The sequence below is a fragment of the Borostomias antarcticus genome, assembly GCF_949987555.1.
Source record: "Borostomias antarcticus genome assembly, contig: scaffold_199, whole genome shotgun sequence".
Lineage (NCBI taxonomy): Eukaryota > Metazoa > Chordata > Actinopteri > Stomiiformes > Stomiidae > Borostomias > Borostomias antarcticus.
The window spans coordinates 55,918-75,917 of NW_028175598.1; the positions used below are offsets into that span (position 1 = coordinate 55,918).

At 49.8% G+C, this 20,000-nt stretch overlaps 1 protein-coding gene across 1 annotated transcript; it reads right to left on the reverse strand.

The window, feature by feature from the left end:
- Positions 1–3,674: 3,674 nt before the first annotated feature.
- Positions 3,675–4,706, reverse strand: gpbar1 (G protein-coupled bile acid receptor 1; the record flags this gene model as incomplete). The annotated part of the gene is made up of 1 exon (XM_084463293.1): positions 3,675–4,706. The coding sequence occupies one exon, from the start codon at positions 4,704–4,706 to the stop codon at positions 3,675–3,677; it is 1,032 nt and encodes a 343-aa protein (XP_084319419.1).
- Positions 4,707–20,000: the final 15,294 nt, after the last annotated feature.

The following is a 20,000-nucleotide window of genomic DNA, read 5'->3' on the forward strand; positions in this document are numbered from 1 at the left end:
TGGTGTTCTATAAGTGGTGTTCTACGTGCTATAAGTGCTGTTCTATAAGTGCTGTTCTATAAGTGGTGTTCTATAAGTGGTGTTCTATAAGTGGTGTTCTATAAGTGGTGTTCTATAAGTGGTGTTCTACGTGCTATAAGTGCTGTTCTATAAGTGGTGCGTTCCTTCTCCGCCTCAGCTGGGTGGGAAGGAGGAGAGGAATGTCTGGGAACACAGACCGGTGATGAGGATGATGAAGATGATGAGTATGAGGATGATAGTGAGCAGTGTTCGGTGTTGGGAGACTGCCCAGCACTTGCCAGATCTTCATTTTTCTTTTCTCTCTCTCTCTCTCTCTCTCTCTCTGTCACACACACACACACACACACACACACACACACACACACACACACACACACACAGTAGCAGTAATGCTCTGACTCTATGTTAACCCTCATCTCTCAAAGTCTCAACATCCTGTAAATATTCAGACCTTGTTTAGTTTCCAAACACGGCATCTACTCACTCTCAACGCTGTGTGCACTTACAGCACTGCGCTAACCTCTGACCTCTCACCCAGCACTGCGCTAACCTCTCACCTCTCACCCAGCACTGCGCTAACCTCTGACCTCTCACCCAGCACTGCGCTAACCTCTGACCTTTCACCCAACACTGCGCTAACCTCTCACCTCTCACCCAGCACTGTGCTAACCTCTCACCTCTCACCCAGCACTGCGCTAACCTCTGACCTCAAACCCAGCACTGCGCTAACCTCTCACCTCTCACCCAGCACTGCGCTAACCTCTGACCTCTCACCCAGCACTGCGCTAACCTCTGACCTCTCACCCAGCACTGCGCTAACCTCTCACCTCTCACCCAGCACTGCGCTAACCTCTCACCCAGCACTGCGCTAACCTCTCACCTCTCACCCAACACTGCGCTAACCTCTGACCTCTCACCCAGCACTGCGCTAACCTCTGACCTCTCACCCAGCACTGCGCTAACCTCTCACCTCTCACCCAACACTGCGCTAACCTCTCACCTCTCACCCAACACTGCGCTAACCTCTGACCTCTCACCCAGCACTGCGCTAACCTCTCACCTCTCACCCAACACTGCGCTAACCTCTGACCTCTCACCCAACACTGCGCTAACCTCTGACCTTGAATCACATTCAATCCAGACTATGTGAAACAACAAGAACCTAGCAACCGCTCCGCTGAAGATGATTGTGATTGGTTTAAAGAAATACAACGTCCCCCCCCTATCCACGAATGGTACTGAGTCCACCCAGACCTTTCTCCAGAGCTGGCAAGGTGTAAACAAAGTCTGGAGATAAGTCTGACTATGCAAGACTAGCATAGCGCTAACCTCCCTCAGCCATGTAGCATAGCGCTAACCTCCCTCAGCCATGTAGCATAGCGCTAACCTCCCTCAGCCATGGTCCCTCATGAACCGTTTTTCCATCCCAAATTAGGCCCTATGTTCCCTCAGGAATTATTTTAGGCTAAAATTCATCACTTCACATATACACTTGTCATCTGGAGGTAGAACAGGAGGTATCTGTCAGAAGGTAGTCTGTGTTTGCTATAAATGTGTCTTCTGGAATGATCATATTTTTTGAGTTGACCACAACACCACGTTACACTACGGCTGGCTTTATGAACTCACTCTTCACTCATCATCGTACCTGAGGAAAGACCAGATCATTCAGAACAGATCACCTCTGAACACCACACACACACACACACACACACACACACACACACACACACACACACACACACACACACACACACACACACACAAACACACACCATTTCATATTCTGAAATTACAGCAATTTCAGAAAGTTGGGATTGCTAAATTGTTATTTTGAGTTTGAGTTATTTAAGTGGTTAGAACAAGATATTGAGTTGTTATAATGATATATTAACTCACTCAAAGGGAAAAAAAGAGGTTCAAATAATAATAATAATAATTTTATTTATACGGCGCTTTCAGTCAAAGTGCTTTACAGAGCAGCTACAAAAGGCAAATGTAAACACTCAACATTCAAAACAACACAACCCTCAATAAAAGCACCACAGAACCACACAGCTCTAACCTACAGTAACAGAAAATATGAAGTCGACGTCATAGTCACACAGAGCGTGTATTAGTAGCTGCAGGGGCAGAGAGCAGGTTAGACTGCGGCGTGGGCATCGGTTCGCTAATACAATCTCCAGCACTTGATTTGAGTTCACGCGTAGAATGGACTCCTTGGAGCAGTTCTGTGGAAACCATCTTTTATTGAGGACACTGAACCAACCCGACTCTCAGTATTATGCTACAAGAGTGTTGCCTGTTGCAGATGTCTGCAGCTTTGTACCACGTGTGAATAAGTATTTCAAAACATGCGACGAGTTTCACTTCAACATCCGAACCAAGCAAGTGTTGAAATATCAGTTCCTCTATCAGATATCTGGGTTAAAGTCGCACTGAAATGAGAAAAGCATTCTGTCCCATTTTGGTATCATAATTGGTCATAGTGTTCACCTATTCAACCATGTATGCCAAAAAAATTACAAAATTCTACTTTTGATGTAATCTTATATCAAAGTATATAATTTCTTACTTCCTGGAAAACGGTAGGTCACGTGCAATGACGACAACAGGTACCTTAGATTTTAGGCCAATAATCTCACGACATCCACCCGTCAATCAACGCTATCCTTCTATCGAATCTGTCTAAAGTTCTTAAAACCCGTCCACTTGTCAATGTTCCAATCAAATTCCTCTAAACGCATGTCCCGCCCTCATAGCTTGTTTGCGTCGGAAATACGTCAAACTACGGAAGTTAGATGATCTCAAACGTCCGTTTCTGTGCGATTTTAACAGATTCCTCACATACAACTCTGTTGGGTTCTCCTCTCTCTCCTGATTGGTCCAGATGTGTTTAGGACTGGGAACGCACCCTGTCTTTCTATTCCACCCCCCCCCCCCCCCTCTACCCCCTATCTCTTTCTTCCCCTCCTCTCTCCCCCTCTCCTTCCTTCTTCTTTCTCCTCCACTCTCCCTCTCTCTCCCCCCTCTCTCCTCCTCCTCCTCCTCCTCCTCCTCCTCCTCCTCTCCTCCTCTCTCCTCCTCCTCCTCCTCCTCCTCCTCCTCCTCTCTCTCACATACCGCTGGTTGAGATAAGGTCCAGGGAGGATGAACGTCTGGCCGCTCGAGGCCGAGTGATTGATGGAGAGAGTCCGTATGGAACATCTCCACAGAAGCCATATTGATCCACTCAATCTTTAATCTCTCAACATCACACCCCTTCATCTAATTACATGTAGCTACCAACAGACATCTTTTTTCACCTCACAACCCAATGAACGAATGTTTTTCACCTTTATCTTCATCAACACTCTTGATCCTAATGCTTGGTGTCACTACTCTCTCAGAGAGCTATGTCCTCATGGTCTCCTGTCCTCTCAGAGAGCTGTCCTCAAGGTCTCCTGTCCTCAAGGTCTCCTGTCCTCTCAGAGAGCTATGTCCTCAAGGTCTCCTGTCCTCTCAGAGCGCTATGTCCTCAAGGTCTCCTGTCCTCAAGGTCTCCTGTCCTCTGAAAGAGCTATGTCCTCAGGGTTTTGTGTCCTCTCAGAGAGCTATGTCCTGACGGTCTTCTGTCCTCTCAGAGAGCTATGTCCTGACGGTCTTCTGTCCTCTCAGAGAGCTATGTCCTCAAGGTCTTCCGTCCTCCTCGTCCTCCACCGGTCCCTGAGTTTGAGCAGCAGCTTTCGTGCCGGGTCCGTGTACTGCCTGTTGGCCAGACCCAGCACCAGCGGTACGACCGCCATGCTCCCGATACCCGTGCAGGACAGCACGATGTGCGCCGTGGGGTTCCCGCTCGTCTCCTCGCTCAGCAGGAACGCCACGCACACGTGCATGTAGATGATGTAGGGCGCCCAGCACGCCAGGAAGGTGAGCGAGACGGCGGCCACGCAGCGCGCGTAGCGCAGGTTGAGGCGGTGCTCGCGCTCCGACGCCGCGCCGCCGGCCCCGCCCCTCTCCACGGAGCGGTGGAGTCGGCAGATGTCCCTCATCTGGCCGCGGGTGATCCACAACACGCGGCCCGTCATGGCGGCGATGGAGAGGATGGCGGGCACCAGCAGGCCGTACACCTCCAGGTAGATGAAGGCGTTGGGGAAGACGCGGCGGTACGAGCAGCACTCCGACGATGACGCCGCCGCAACCGCCGAGCAGTTCGACCCCTGACCCCTGTTGTTCCACCCGAAGGCCGGCAGCGAGGCGAAGAGCAGCGGCGGCGCCCAAACCGCCAGCAACGCCAACGGGAAATGGCGGTGCACCCAGAGCCGGCTGTAGTGCAGCGGGCTCACGATGCAGGTGTAGCGCTCGTAGTGGACCATCACCAGGTTGGACAGGAACGCCAGGAACAGGAAGTTGGGGAAGATGTGCACCAGGAGACAGGAAACGAAGCTGAGCGGCCGGTTGAGCCCCATCCAGGGGATGAAGGGCAGGGCCACCGCCGTGCACATGTCCGCCACCAGCAGGCTGAGGAAGAAGTAGTTGGGGGTGTTGTGGAGTTGGCGGTTGGCGGCGATGCCCGCCACGATGAGCAGGTTGGCGAGGATGATGGCGGTGGAGATGGGCACGGTGATGGCGTAGATGAGGCGGGCCTCCGACAGCGGCGGCGGCGGCAGCCGGGAGGAGGAGTCGTTGTTGTGGTCCATCGTCATGGCGGTGGCGGGAGGGGGGCGGGGGGGGGGTTGTTCCTCGGTTGTTCCTCTTGAAAGCCTCTCCTTCGTTTCAGTTGCTGTGCCTCCTCCTCTTCTGTCCAATCAAAGAGCTGGAACCCTGAGAGAGAGAGAGAGAGGGAGAGAGAGAGAGAGAGAGAGAGAGAGAGAGAGAGAGAGCAGCCAGTGTTAGCCTAGTGTGTGAAGGAAGTGCTAAGTTAGGTAGCTAACGTTAGCTAGTAAGCTTACGTTCTGGTAACAACTCGATCTGGTTAGCAAGCTGCTAGCTAACATTAGCTACCATTAACCAGACAGCTAGTAGCTACAATGCTAGCAACCAGCTAACTACTGTTCTGGTAAGCCTCATCTACTGGCACCCGACACTTCACATGACATGTGACCACTAAGGGAATCAGGAAGCTTGATCTTGGTACAGAACCCTTACTATGGACCTGAGGGTACGGACATCTGGCATCACCTCTCAGAAAGATGACCAATCTGACCAATCCAACAACACAAGGGTATTGTGAGTCTGTGCTGGGATTGGAAACCGTGCATCATCAAACTTAAAGACTGGTCTGGGAACAGCAGTCGTTAGATACTAATCGCTTGGTGGTTTGTCAACTTCCTGACTGGGAGTTTCAGTTGCAACTTCTCACTTCCGTTTTTGGTCTCACATCTCACCTACTGGTGACACACAACTGGTCTCTCAGAGAGAGTCTAAATGTCAGCTCATGAAGGTGTGTTTGAAGGCAGGTTTATATAGACTGGGTTTCCGACAGGGTTGTCTTCATTAGGGCTGGGTATCGAGTCGAATTTCAAGGGTCGATTCGATTCCGATTCACAAGGTTCAGAATCGATTATCACGATTCGATTCGATTCAATATCGATTCGGTTAGTGTTACTAAAACCTGTTGTTTTTTTTAGCTGTAACCTTAATTACATGACTGCCAAGTTATGCAACACATCAATACTAGGGCTGGGTATCGATACTGATTTCCAAAAATGAATGAATCATTGAATGAATGAATGAATGAATGAATGAACTATTCATTCCTTCATTTATTCATTCATTCATTAAATAAAAGATCGATTTTGGGATTCATGAATCGATTCTGAATCATTTGATTCTGAATCGATGAATCGATTTTTTAAACCCAGCCCTAGTCTTCATAGGCTGTCCCCTCACCTCTCCCCCTACTGGCAGTAGAATAATAAAGACAGATTAGATTAGATTAGATTAGATTAGCGCCTCACAGGAGACCCAAGGACACTCCACACAGGACTGTCCACAGTACACGCACAGGATGATGGAGCTGGTTCCCACTGAGCAAAGACACGTATAAAAGACATCTTTTAGACGTCTTTTTTGTCTTTTTCGGACGTCCAAAGACATCCAATTAGGAGCCAGAATGATTTTTTTTTTTTACGTTCAGATATTGGACCCGTTTTGCACGTCCACAGACGTCTTAGAGGGGTCCAAGCCAGACGTGTGAATATTGAGGGGTCCAGCAGACGCACACACGGGGTTCAGGACCGACGGACGTTATTAAGACATGATCTTCCTGACGTTGCGTGTTTGCTGGGTTGTTTACTGACGTGGTTGGATGTATGTGTGACTGTGATCTTATCTCATACAGGGAGGTGTGGCTTTGTTTCCTGACTAGAACGCCCCCACCATTCCTCTCTCTCTCTTTGTCTCTCTCCCCTCCCTCTCTCTCTCTCTCTCTCTCTGTTTGTGCATGTGTGAGAGGGAAAGAGAGACAAATATAGACACAGAGAGTTAGCGTGACGAGACGAGAGAGAGAAATAAGGAGCAATGGAGATGGAGATACTTTTTTTCCAGTATGTAGTTTAAAGTAAACAAAGCTAAAGGCACACTTGTGTAAACCCAGTGCTCATAGTGGATGAAGGTGTTACATCCTGTCACCTTAATCAGCAGAGACGATCAGCAAGCGTACGTTGACAAAACCCGATATATCATTCTGGTGCGCCGAGAGATTAGTTTCAAACGGTGAATTTAAAAAGATACGAGGAAACAAGTGCTCACCTTTTCAGGGGAGGCGACCCAGAGATGCGGTCACCCATGAGAGACCAGGTCACCTGGTGATCACCCGGCAGATTGGAGACCAGCGGTGAGACCAGCCCAACCCTCGCAGCAGACGGGCCCTTCCTGGTCAGCCTCCGGGCTCAGCTGGACTCAGAACCAAGGGTCAGCCGGAAGAGAGACCAGCACATCCACACCTGCAGAATCACAACAGCGCCTGATCTCTCTCTCTCTCTCTCTCTCTCTCTCTCTCTCTCTCTCTCTCTCTCTCCCTCGTTGGTATACCAGGCACGGTGGAGATGTTCAGTGTGTCTCTAACGTCAGTGAGACAGAGAGATGGATAAATAGGGGAGGGAGAGAGGAGGGAGGGGGAGGGAGAGAGGAGGGAGGGGGAGGGAGAGAGGAGGGAGGAGAGAGAGCGAGGGGAGGGAGCAGGGTGGGGGCATTACAGACCGAGAGGGGCGTCTTATCAGATGCTGCCTCTTAAAGGGGAAGTCTGCACCAGGAAAGGGTGTGTGTGTGTGTGTGTGTGTGTGTGTGTGGGGAGTCTGACACACACATGACCAGAGACGTTTGCGAAAGACATCTCCATCTACTTCCCGTTCATTGCATTGTTTGATTAAGCTACCTTTGCGTGTCTAGATTGTTCTCAAGACATCTGAACTTCCCGTAGCCACAACGACAGATCAAATAGAACCAGCAGGAAATGAACCCTGGCTCTTCTTGAGTCTATATATAGTATTTACTCCCTCAGCCCCACTTAAGATGAAGTTTCGCTTATAAAGGCTTCATTAAGTCTTCATAAGGCTCTATTAGCACTACATAAATGTGTCGCAAAGCATCTATGTTATGCTAGGGGTTCTTAAATGTGGAATAACATAACCACCAATGCCGAATGTAGCTGTGCTTAACCTTTATTACGCTGTGTTTACGTCTCTTTAAGAAGCACAGGTATGTAATATTCAACACAGTGGGTTCTGTTCTATAGCCACATTAATGAACGCTTTATAAAGCATGACATACGGTTATAGATGGTTGGTGACACCTTGATGTAGTGTTCATAGAGGCTTCGTGAAGGCTTAACGGAGGTTTTATTTATGAGTGCTTAGCGTCGCTGCTCTTCATCTCAAACGGGACCCGAGACCGTCCTCAAAACCCACTTCCCGTCCAAACATGTCCGCCTCTGATCTGTGTGTGTATACGCCTCGAAATTCATAGCGGCCGTCAAGCATGCCTCTGGCCGGCGCCGCGTAAACACGGCGGGGTCCACGGACGTTAGTTTGGAAGAGGCGAGCAGACGGATGGTTCTGGATCAACCGTGGTACGCTGGGGGTGGACGGGGGTGGAGGGGGGGTGGGGGGGGGGGGCGATAAGGTTTTGTAAACACTCGACTCCTCCATTGTCTGCTTTCCAGGGAGACGTTGTGCAGGGATTAAACGCACGCGCACACAAGTGCACTTTCTCACACAACACCTCGTCCACGGGCGTCCAGCAAGGATGCAGCGTGAGTCCTAGCCTGTTCTTCTAGGACTGCGTTACCAAACGCGGAAGTGATCGGTGATTGGTCTGATTTCGTCCGGTGATTCCTCCACCTCACCTGCACCCCTCCACCCCCCCACCCCCCCATTCTCCTCATCTACTGGCACCCGACACTTCACAATGACTTTGACTCTTCACTCCACAATGGCTTTGACTCTTCACTTCACAATGACTTTGACTCTTCACTCCACAATGGCTTTGACTCTTCACTTCACAATGACTTTGACTCTTCACTTCACAATGACTTTGACTCTTCGCTTCACAATGACTTTGACTCTTCACTTCACAATGACTTTGACTCTTCACTTCACAATGACTTTGACTCTTCACTCCACAATGACTTTGACTCTTCACTTCACAATGACTTTGACTCTTCACTTCACAATGACTTTGACTCTTCACTCCACAATGACTTTGACTATTCACTCCACAATGACTTTGCACAAACAATTATGTTCATATTCTAATAGCCTATATTTTGAAGGTTTAGGCTCTTTCTATGTCAAAGTTAATATTATATTATTCAACTGTAAATATTCATATTCATACAGGCTTTACTTTTAGGCATAGGTTAATAGTATATTATTCATGTTTACTGTATGTTATATTGTTTAGTCTAGGACTTGATAAGCAACAGTGGAGCAGGACCAAGAATGTGCCAGATGTACTAATGTCGCACACGGCAATAAAATATCTTGAACTTGAACTCACACTCACACACAACGGAAATGCATGGACACAGAAACCAAGACGCACACACACACCTTATCAGGAAAACTGTGTACCTCCCTCGCCAGTGTCTTCCTCCATTTTACAACCGCTACTTCAGAAGACCGTCCTCCATTTTACAACGGCTACTTCAGTTAATCAAAGGCAAACAGAACAGGTATTCATTCATTCATTCATTCATTCTGAAAGCTAATATATATAATAACCACACACATACACACACACACACACACACACACACACACACACACACACACGCACACTTTAACCTTTGAGGACAAACAGTAGAGGTGACAGTCAACTGACTGATCATCATAACATCCTTGCTACGGTAAATCACACACAGGTGTTACCAGAACCCATCACACGCATGTAGCCCTGCACACACTCACACACACACACACACACACACACACACACAGTACTGCAAATATCCTGTTCTATCCAGTATGGTTGAGAGAGTGTTGATGTATAGTTACACACACACACACACACACACACACACTCTCTCTCTCTTTATCTCTCACACACACACACACACACACACACACACACACACACACACACACACACAGTACTGCAAATATCCTGTTCTATCCAGTAAGGTTGAGAGAGTGTTGATGTATAGTAACACACACACTCTCTCTCTCTCTCTCTCTCTCTCTCTCTCTCTCTCTCTCTCACACACACACACACACACACACACACACACACACACACACACGGTGCATGGCAGTAGTCTGTTTGGACGTGAGGAAGACAGACGCAGGAAGGAGGCCCTTGGGCAGCGATGGCTGCTCGGTCATTGTTTGTTTCCGCCCTGATGGGTTGAGGTGGGGAGAGGAGGGAGGAGGGATGGGTGGAAGAGAAGAACATGGAGGTGAGAGAGAGGGGGAGAGAGGGGGGGGAGAGAGGGGGAGAGAGGGGGAGGGAGGGGGAGAGGGGGGGAGAGAGAGGGACAGAGAGAGGGGGAGGGAGAGGGGGAGAGAGAGGGAGAGAAAAGGGGAGAGAGAGGGGGAGAGAGAGGGAGCGAGGGAGAGAGCGAGGGAGAGAAAGAGGGAGAGAGAGAGAGAGAGAGAGAGGGAGAGAGAGGGACAGAGAGAAAGGATAGCGGAAGAAAAACAAGGGCGGAAAATAAAATGATTCCCAAGATAAGTCTGAAGGGTGAAGGATGGGGAGACAACGGAGAATGCTAGAACGATGAGAAGGATAGCGCTGTGCCGGCTGCTTGAGTAAATACTGAGTTAACTATGTACAGTTCACTCAATATTTACTCAATATTAAACAGCCAACCAATGCTATCCTTTATCATGCTTCTATTCCTTTCCAGATAACGTTTACTCAACATTTTCTAGGAGCTTGTTAGTATTTACTGTGTTTTATTATGTGATATACACATCCTAAAAGGGATTATTGGGATAACTAACATATGCTGGCTTACTATGTAGGTAACATGTCTGTGACTAGTGCTTGTACTCTAATAATGTAGTATTTATTCCATGCTGTGCTCTGTAAATTAGTTCCTAATAGCTAAAATAGTGAAAGAGAATTGAAATGCGTTATATACTTATTGTGTAACTTGAAAAATTGTAATTTGTAAATTGAGTATTGAAGTTTTCTGTATTGAGCATAATCTTGTAGCCGGCAGCTACAACTGTAACTGGACATGTACTAATAAAGAAATCTTGAAATAAAGTTTTATTTGATTTGACATTGTGGTACTGAATAGGAGTGGGAAGTATGGGTGAGAGGAGGAGGGGTAGAAGTGAGGGATGAGAGGAGGGGTAGAAGGGAGGATGAGAGGAGGAGGGGTAGAAGGGAGGATGAGAGGAGGAGGGTAGAATGGAGGATGAGAGGAGGAGGGGTAGAAGGGAGGATGAGAGGAGGAGGGGTAGAAGGGAGGGATAAGAGGAGGAGGGGTAGAAGGGAGGGATGAGAGGAGGAGGGGTAGAAGGGAGGATGACAGGAGGAGGGGTAGGAGGGAGGATGAGAGGAGGAGGGGTAGAATGGAGGGATGAGAGGAAGAGGGGTAGAAGGGAGGGATGAGAGGAGGAGGGGTAGAAGGGAGGATGAGAGGAGGAGGGGTAGAAGGGAGGGATGAGAGGAGGAGGGGTAGAAGGGAGGATGAGAGGAGGAGGGGTAGAAGGGAGGATGAGAGGAGGAGGGGTAGAAGGGAGGATGAGAGGAGGAGGGGTAGAAGGGAGGATGAGAGGAGGAGGGGTGGAAGGGAGGGGTGAGAGGAGGAGGGGTAGAAGGGAGGGATGACAGGAGGAGGGGTAGAAGGGAGGATGAGAGGAGGAGGGGTAGAAGGGAGGATGAGAGGAGGAGGGGTAGAAGGGAGGGGTGAGAGGAGGAGGGGTAGAAGGGAGGATGAGAGGAGGAGGGGTAGAAGGGAGGAGGAGGGGTAGAAGGGAGGATGAGAGGAGGAGGGGTAGAAGGGAGGGATGAGAGGAGGGTAGTGGCTGAGTGGAGGATGAGAGGAGGAGGGGTAGAAGGGAGGGATGAGAGGAGGAGGGGTAGAAGGGAGGGATGAGAGGAGGAGGGGTAGAAGGGAGGGATGAGAGGAGGAGGGGTAGAAGGGAGGGATGAGAGGAGGAGGGGTAGAAGGGAGGGGTGAGAGGAGGAGGGGTAGAAGGGAGGGATGAGAGGAGGAGGGGTAGAAGGGAGGATGAGAGGAGGAGAGGTAGAAGGGAGGATGAGAGGAGGAGGGGTAGAAGGGAGGGTGAGAGGAGGAGGGGTAGAAGGGAGGATGAGAGGAGGAGGGGTAGAAGGGAGGGATGAGAGGAGGAGGGGTAGAAGGGAGGGATGAGAGGAGGAGGGGTAGAAGGGAAGGATGAGAGGAGGAGGGGTAGAAGGGAGGGATGAGAGGAGGAGGGGTAGAAGGGAGGGATGAGAGGAGGAGGGGTAGAAGGGAGGATGAGAGGAGGAGGGGTAGAAGAGAGGGATGAGAGGAGGAGGGGTAGAAGGGAGGGATGAGAGGAGGAGGGGTAGAATGGAGGGTGAGAGGAGGAGGGGTAGAAGGGAGGATGAGAGGAGGAGGGTAGAATGGAGGGATGAGAGGAGGAGGGGTAGAAGGGAGGATGAGAGGAGGAGGGGTAGGAGGGAGGAGGAGGGGTAGAAGGGAGGATGAGAGGAGGAGGGGTAGAAGGGAGGATGAGAGGAGGAGGGGTAGAAGGGAGGGATGAGAGGAGGAGGGGTAGAAGGGAGGATGAGAGGAGGAGGGGTAGAATGGAGGGATGAGAGGAGGGGTAGAATGGAGGGATGAGAGGAGGGGTAGAAGGGAGGGATGAGAGGAGGAGGGGTAGAATGGAGGATGAGAGGAGGAGGGGTAGAAGGGAGGGATGAGAGGAGGAGGGGTAGAAGGGAGGGATGAGAGGAGGAGGGGTAGAAGGGAGGGTGAGAGGAGGAGGGGTAGAAGGGAGGGATGACAGGAGAGTGGAGGGTGAGAGGGGGAGGAGGGGCGTGGCAGGAAGCTGGTCATACATCACATCCTATCAGGTATCTTCCTTCCTGTGCAGCCGGCCAATCAGGGTTTCAGACCTGCGTTTCATCACAATACATCTGACCAATCACCAGTCTCATATTGACCTAGCAACCAATCCCAGCAGAGGTTGTCCCTGGGGTTTCTGGGTAATTGACTGAGCGACTAACAGCTGCTGTGGTGTTAGTGCTGGTGTGTCCAGGTTGGCCGTGGTGAAGACCTATAAACTGCTACTCAACACTCCTATAAAAAGTGATAATGCTACTTTTACAGGAGCTTCCACACACACACACACACACACACACACACACACACTCTCTCTCTCTCTCTCTCTCTCTCTTATCTCTCTACACACACACGCTGTCTCTCTCATGCTCTTTCCCACCACACACAAACATGTACACACACAATCTCTCGCCATCTCTCTCACCCCGCCCCACACACACACACACACACACTCTTCCACGCTCTCGCTGTCTACCACCCACACACACACACACACACACACACACACACACACACACACACACACACACACACACACACACACACACACACACACTCTCTATCTCTCTCTCTTTCTCTCTCTCTCATATCTCTACACACACACACACACACACACACTCTCTCTCTCTCTCTCTCTTTCTCTCTCTCTCATATCTCTACACACACACTCTCTCTCTCTCTCTCTCTCTCATATCTCTCTATCACTATACACACACACACAGTCTCTCTTTCTCTCTCATGCTCTTTCCCACCACACACAAACATGTACACACACAATCTCTCGCCATCTCTCTCACCCCGCCCCACACACACACACTCTTCCACGCTCTCGCTGTCTCTCACCACACACACACACACTTCCACTCTCGCTCTCTCACCCCTAACACACACACACACACACTACGTCTTCACAAACATTGGCCCCATCCTCCCGAGCCCTGCTGCTACGGTAGCTAATGTATTTCCTGGTGGCTGCATGAGCAGACCAGGGTAGTAAACCCTCCCCATCACGATGACCCCCCCCTCAAAGAGCATTAACCTCCTGATGAGGCTCTTCAGAGGGGACAGGTGTGTCCCCACCCTGGGGCACAGAGGTCACTTCAGCCCACTGGCTACCACACTCCTTCTAGAGCTTTCTAGGGAACTCGCTCTGATGCTTGAGACCAAGGTTTCCTGGTGTGACCTGTAAATGAAACATCTTACTTGGTTTAGTTTAGATTTCAAAGAACACGCTGAGTGGTCGGTCAAGCTGGTTTTAAACAAAGACAATAAGTTTATTCTATGTTACGATTCTGCAGATTCGGACTCGAGCACAGGAAGTGAATCCGGGCTCGTGTGGTTCACTTGAGGACGGGGTAGATAGGTTATAACGTGAAAAAGGAAGTGACATAGTTTCAGGATGAAGAGGACAGGGAAGTGATGTCACACAGGAAGAATTTGTAGTTTTAACACACTGATCTATGAGAACGAACTACAAAGTTAGAACAACAGTCAAGTAGGAAAACAGAAAAACTATTTTTGGAGTGAACACATGGGTGATGACTTGAAATTACATTAACAGACCTCAGCAGACATAAGAAGTGTTCGGGCCGCTTAGTCGAGCATAACGCTCGGAAAACTCTGGATGTGTATTTGCTCAACGCCAGCCAATCAGGGCCCATCGTTCTCTACGGACCCCAGCGACCGCTTCGAAGACATTTGGTGTTCAGAAGAGCATTCTGATTGGTAGCCACACCTCCATATGTCATTCAACGAAGGGTAAAGTGAACATTCATTGAGCCGATCGAAATATTTCTGTCAGATAATGTTTTTTCAGATAATCTTTAGCGGATCTGTGTGTGGCCTGATCATAGTGTCCTGTTCCTCCAGAGAAGGACAGCTTGGACGCATCAGAAGGACCTCATCACGGTTACGTAAGATGATGGGTTTCGTTGCTCGTTTCTCACACACAAACAGCGGGCCGGATAAACAGATGAGTCATCACGCATCCTGCTCGAGATCTGGAGATAGTGAGATAGTGCTTCTCTTCGTCAGCCTCGACGCTCGTCCCCAGCGGCTGTTTCTGGAGAGACTCGTCCCTGGGATGAGCCTCAGGCCTGGAGACCGTCTGCTCTACCAGTCTACTCTGCTAGTCTGCTCTACCAGTCTACTCTACCAGTCTGCTCTACCAGTCTGCTCTACCAGTCTGCTCTACCAGTCTGCTCTACCAGTCTCTACCAGTCTGCTCTACCAGTCTGTTCTACCAGTCTACTCTACCAGTCTGTTCCACCAGTCTGTTCTACCAGTCTGCTCTACCAGTCTGTTCTACCAGTCTGCTCTACCAGTCTGCTCTACCAGTCTACTCTACCAGTCTTCTCTACCAGTCTACTCTACCAGTCTGTTCTACCAGTCTGCTCTACCAGTCTGCTCTACCAGTCTGCTCTACCAGTCTGTTCTACCAGTCTGTTCTACCAGTCTGTTCTACCAGTCTGCTCTACCAGTCTACTCTACCAGTCTGTTCTACCAGTCTACTCTACCAGTCTGTTCTACAAGTCTACTCTACCAGTCTGTTCTACCAGTCTGCTCTACCAGTCTACTCTACCAGTCTGCTCTACCAGTCTGTTCTACCAGTCTGTTCTACCAGTCTACTCTACCAGTCTGCTCTACCAGTCTACTCTACCAGTCTGCTCTACCAGTCTGCTCTACCAGTCTACTCTACCAGTCTGCTCTACCAGTCTGTTCTACCAGTCTGCTCTACCAGTCTGTTCTCCCAGTCTACTCTACCAGTCTGCTCTACCAGTCTGCTCTACCAGTCTGTTCTACCAGTCTACTCTACCAGTCTGTTCTACCAGTCTGCTCTACCAGTCTGTTCTACCAGTCTGTTCTACCAGTCTGCTCTACCAGTCTGTTCTACCAGTCTGCTCTACCAGTCTGCTCTACCAGTCTACTCTACCAGTCTGCTCTACCAGTCTACTCTACCAGTCTACTCTACCAGTCTGTTCTACCAGTCTGCTCTACCAGTCTACTCTACCAGTCTGCTCTACCAGTCTGCTCTACCAGTCTGTTCTACCAGTCTGTTCTACCAGTCTACTCTACCAGTCTGTTCTACCAGTCTACTCTACCAGTCTGCTCTACCAGTCTGCTCTACCAGTCTGCTCTACCAGTCTCTACCAGTCTGCTCTACCAGTCTACTCTACCAGTCTGCTCTACCAGTCTGCTCTACCAGTCTACTCTACCAGTCTGCTCTACCAGTCTACTCTACCAGTCTGCTCTACCAGTCTGTTCTACCAGTCTACTCTACCAGTCTGCTCTACCAGTCTGCTCTACCAGTCTGCTCTACCAGTCTGTTCTACCAGTCTGCTCTACTAGTCTGTTCTACCAGTCTGCTCTACCAGTCTACTCTACCAGTCTGTTCTACCAGTCTGTTCTACCAGTCTGTTCTACCAGTCTACTCTACCAGTCTGTTCTACCAGTCTACTCTACCAGTCTGTTCTACCAGTCTGCTCTACCAGTCTGTTCTACCAGTCTGTTCTACCAGTCTGCTCTACCAGTCTGCTCTACCAGTCTGTTCTACCAGTCTGTTCTACCAGTCTGTTCTACCAGTCTGCTCTACCAGTCTACTCTACCAGTCTGTTCTACCAGTCTGTTCTACCAGTCTGCTCTACCAGTCTACTCTACCAGTCTACTCTACCAGTCTGCTCTACCAGTCTACTCTACCAGTCTACTCTACCAGTCTGTTCTACCAGTCTGTTCTACCAGTCTGCTCTACCAGTCTGCTCTACCAGTCTGTTCTACCAGTCTGCTCTACCAGTCTGCTCTACCAGTCTGTTCTACCAGTCTGTTCTACCAGTCTGTTCTACCAGTCTGCTCTACCAGTCTACTCTACCAGTCTGTTCTACCAGTCTGTTCTACCAGTCTGCTCTACCAGTCTACTCTACCAGTCTACTCTACCAGTCTGCTCTACCAGTCTACTCTACCAGTCTACTCTACCAGTCTGTTCTACCAGTCTGTTCTACCAGTCTGCTCTACCAGTCTGCTCTACCAGTCTGTTCTACCAGTCTGCTCTACCAGTCTGCTCTACCAGTCTGTTCTACCAGTCTACTCTACCAGTCTGTTCTACCAGTCTGTTCTACCAGTCTGCTCTACCAGTCTACTCTACCAGTCTGCTCTACCAGTCTGCTCTACCAGTCTGTTCTACCAGTCTGCTCTACCAGTCTACTCTACCAGTCTGCTCTACCAGTCTGCTCTACCAGTCTACTCTACCAGTCTGCTCTACCAGTCTGCTCTACCAGTCTACTCTACCAGTCTGCTCTACCAGTCTACTCTACCAGTCTGCTCTACCAGTCTACTCTACCAGTCTCTACCAGTCTGTTCTACCAGTCTACTCTACCAGTCTGCTCTACCAGTCTACTCTACCAGTCTGTTCTACCAGTCTGCTCTACCAGTCTGTTCTACCAGTCTGTTCTACCAGTCTACTCTACCAGTCTGCTCTACCAGTCTACTCTACCAGTCTGCTCTACCAGTCTGCTCTACCAGTCTGTTCCACCAGTCTGTTCTACCAGTCTGCTCTACCTCTGTTCTACCAGTCTGCTCTACCAGTCTGTTCTACCAGTCTACTCTACCAGTCTACTCTACCAGTCTACTCTACCAGTCTGTTCTACCAATCTACTCTACCAGTCTGTTCTACCAGTCTACTCTACCAGTCTGCTCTACCAGTCTGCTCTACCAGTCTACTCTACCAGTCTGCTCTACCAGTCTGCTCTACCAGTCTGTTCTACCAGTCTGCTCTACCAGTCTACTCTACCAGTCTGTTCTACCAGTCTGCTCTACCAGTCTACTCTACCAGTCTGCTCTACCAGTCTGCTCTACCAGTCTGTTCTACCAGTCTACTCTACCAGTCTGTTCTACCAGTCTACTCTACCAGTCTACTCTACCAGTCTGTTCTACCAGTCTGCTCTACCAGTCTACTCTACCAGTCTACTCTACCAGTCTCCTCTACCAGTCTACTCTACCAGTCTGCTCTACCAGTCTGCTCTACCTCTACTCTACCAGTCTGTTCTCCAGATCTCACATAATGGGAAGTGGATGAGTTCATTTTCTCATGAAAATCGATGACAAACCTTTAGCGTCATCACAGCGTTTCTTTAACCTTCCGTTGCTTTTAGCGGAACTGTTGAGTCACGTCACCCTGAACCACAGATCAGATGAAACGGTTCTAAATGAACAGAAGAGAACCCGGAGACGGGCCTGGATAGGCTCTAGAACCACGGTCCAGAATAGTGGTGTTAAAAGGTCCAACACGTCCAAGTGTGTGTGTGTGTGTGTGCTTGAATCACTAAACAATTACACTAACCTCTCATAAGGTTTTGTGTTGTAGACATTAATGTACCTTATCTCTGATTATAGATATTCTATAACGTCAATATTACGTTTAGTGACTCAAGAGCCGTCACCCTCCACACACTCTAGACGTCTATGATGCTCGCTGGTCATCGGGGTGTGTGGGTGTGTGAACGTTTATGTGTTGAGTGAACGTTGATGTGTTGAGTGTGTGAGAATAGTGTAAAAATACTAGTTCCTAAAAATATTGGAACATAGAGTTTTGAGTTTGAATCTTGGTTTTCAATTATGTTAACAGCTTTCTAAAATGATTTACATAAAAAAATAAAATAAAATAAAAACATTTTTCCATAAGTATCTTATGATCAAACCAAACTGTATTGTAATTTAGAACGTGACGGGGCAGTACACAGGTAAATATTATGGGATGTACACTCAGTTGCCACTTTATTAGGTACACCTGCTTGTTGACGCAAACATCATGTGACTGTAACTCAGTCCCATGTAGATAGATAACCCATGGGTAGATAACCCATGTAGACGCTGTGGAGAGGTTTGGTTGTTGTTCGGCCAGGATGGGTCAGACTCGTGACCTACTTTGACCGTGATATGACCGTTGGTACCAGACGTGGCGGTTCGAACACCTCAGAAACAGCTGAACTCATGGGATTTTAACAAAAGTCTGCAGTTTACAAAGGATTATATTACATTACAGTCATTTAGCAGAAGCTTTTATCCAAAGCGACTAACAATAATTGCATTTAAGGATCATGCGATAGACAGAAAACGTGGAGTGAGCAGTTCTGTGGGTCAGAACACCGTTTAATGAGGTCAGAGGAGAACGGACAAACTTGTTCAAGCCAACAGAAATTCCACAAACGCTCAAAAAAACATCTGTTTGCAGACGAGCATCACTGAGCTCCTGGGCAGTCTCCTCCCAGACCTGGACTAGACCTGGACCAGACCTGGACCAAACCTGGACCAGACCTGGACCAAACCTGGACCAGACCTGGACCAAACCTGGACCAGACCTGGACAGTCTCCTCCCAGACCTGGACCAGACCTGGACCAAACCTGGACCAGACCTGGACCAAACCTGGACCAGACCTGGACCAGACCTGGACAGTCTCCTCACAGACCTGGACCAGACCTGGACTAGACCTGGACCAGACCTGGACTAGACCTGGACCAGACCTGGACCGTCTCCTCCCAGACCTGACCGTCTCCTCCCAGACCTGGACAGTCTCCCAGACCTGGACCGTCTCCCAGACCTGGACCGTCTCCCAGACCTGGACCGTCTCCTCCCAGACCTGGACCGTCTCCTCCCAGACCTGGACCAGACCTGGACCGTCTCCCAGACCTGGACCGTCTCCTCCCAGACCTGGACCGTCTCCTCCCAGACCTGGACCGTCTCCTCCCAGACCTGGACCGTCTCCTCCCAGACCTGGACCGTCTCCTCCCAGACCTGGACCGTCTCCCAGACCTGGACCGTCTCCTCCCAGACCTGGACCGTCTCCTCCCAGACCTGGACCAGACCTGGACCGTCTCCCAGACCTGGACCGTCTCCTCCCAGACCTGGACCGTCTCCTCCCAGACCTGGACCGTCTCCCAGACCTGGACCGTCTCCTCCCAGACCTGGACCGTCTCCCAGACCTGGACCGTCTCCCAGACCTGGACCGTCTCCCAGACCTGGACAGTCTCCTCCCAGACCTGACCGTCTCCTCCCAGACCTGGACCAGACCTGGACCGTCTCCTCCCAGACCTGGACCGTCTCCTCCCAGACCTGGACCGTCTCCTCCCAGACCTGGACCGTCTCCTCCCAGACCTGGACAGTCTCCTCCCAGACCTGGACCGTCTCCTCCCAGACCTGGACCGTCTCCTCCCAGACCTGGACCAGACCTGGACCGTCTCCCAGTCCCTGGTCCTCCCAGTAGAGACAAGGGTACTAAGTGTTCTCCTGTGATGATGAAGTGTTCCCTAACGTTTCTGAGCAGTATGGATAGACGTACGTAATAAAGTGGCCAATCCGTGTACGTTCCACTATGGGACTAGAACATGCACCATTCCTCAATCTCCCTCCATCTCTCTCCCCGGGTTCTACGCAGGAACGCTGGATAGAACGTCGGTGAGAACATCCAGAAACATCCCAACACAGCAGCTCAAACACGGACAAGAA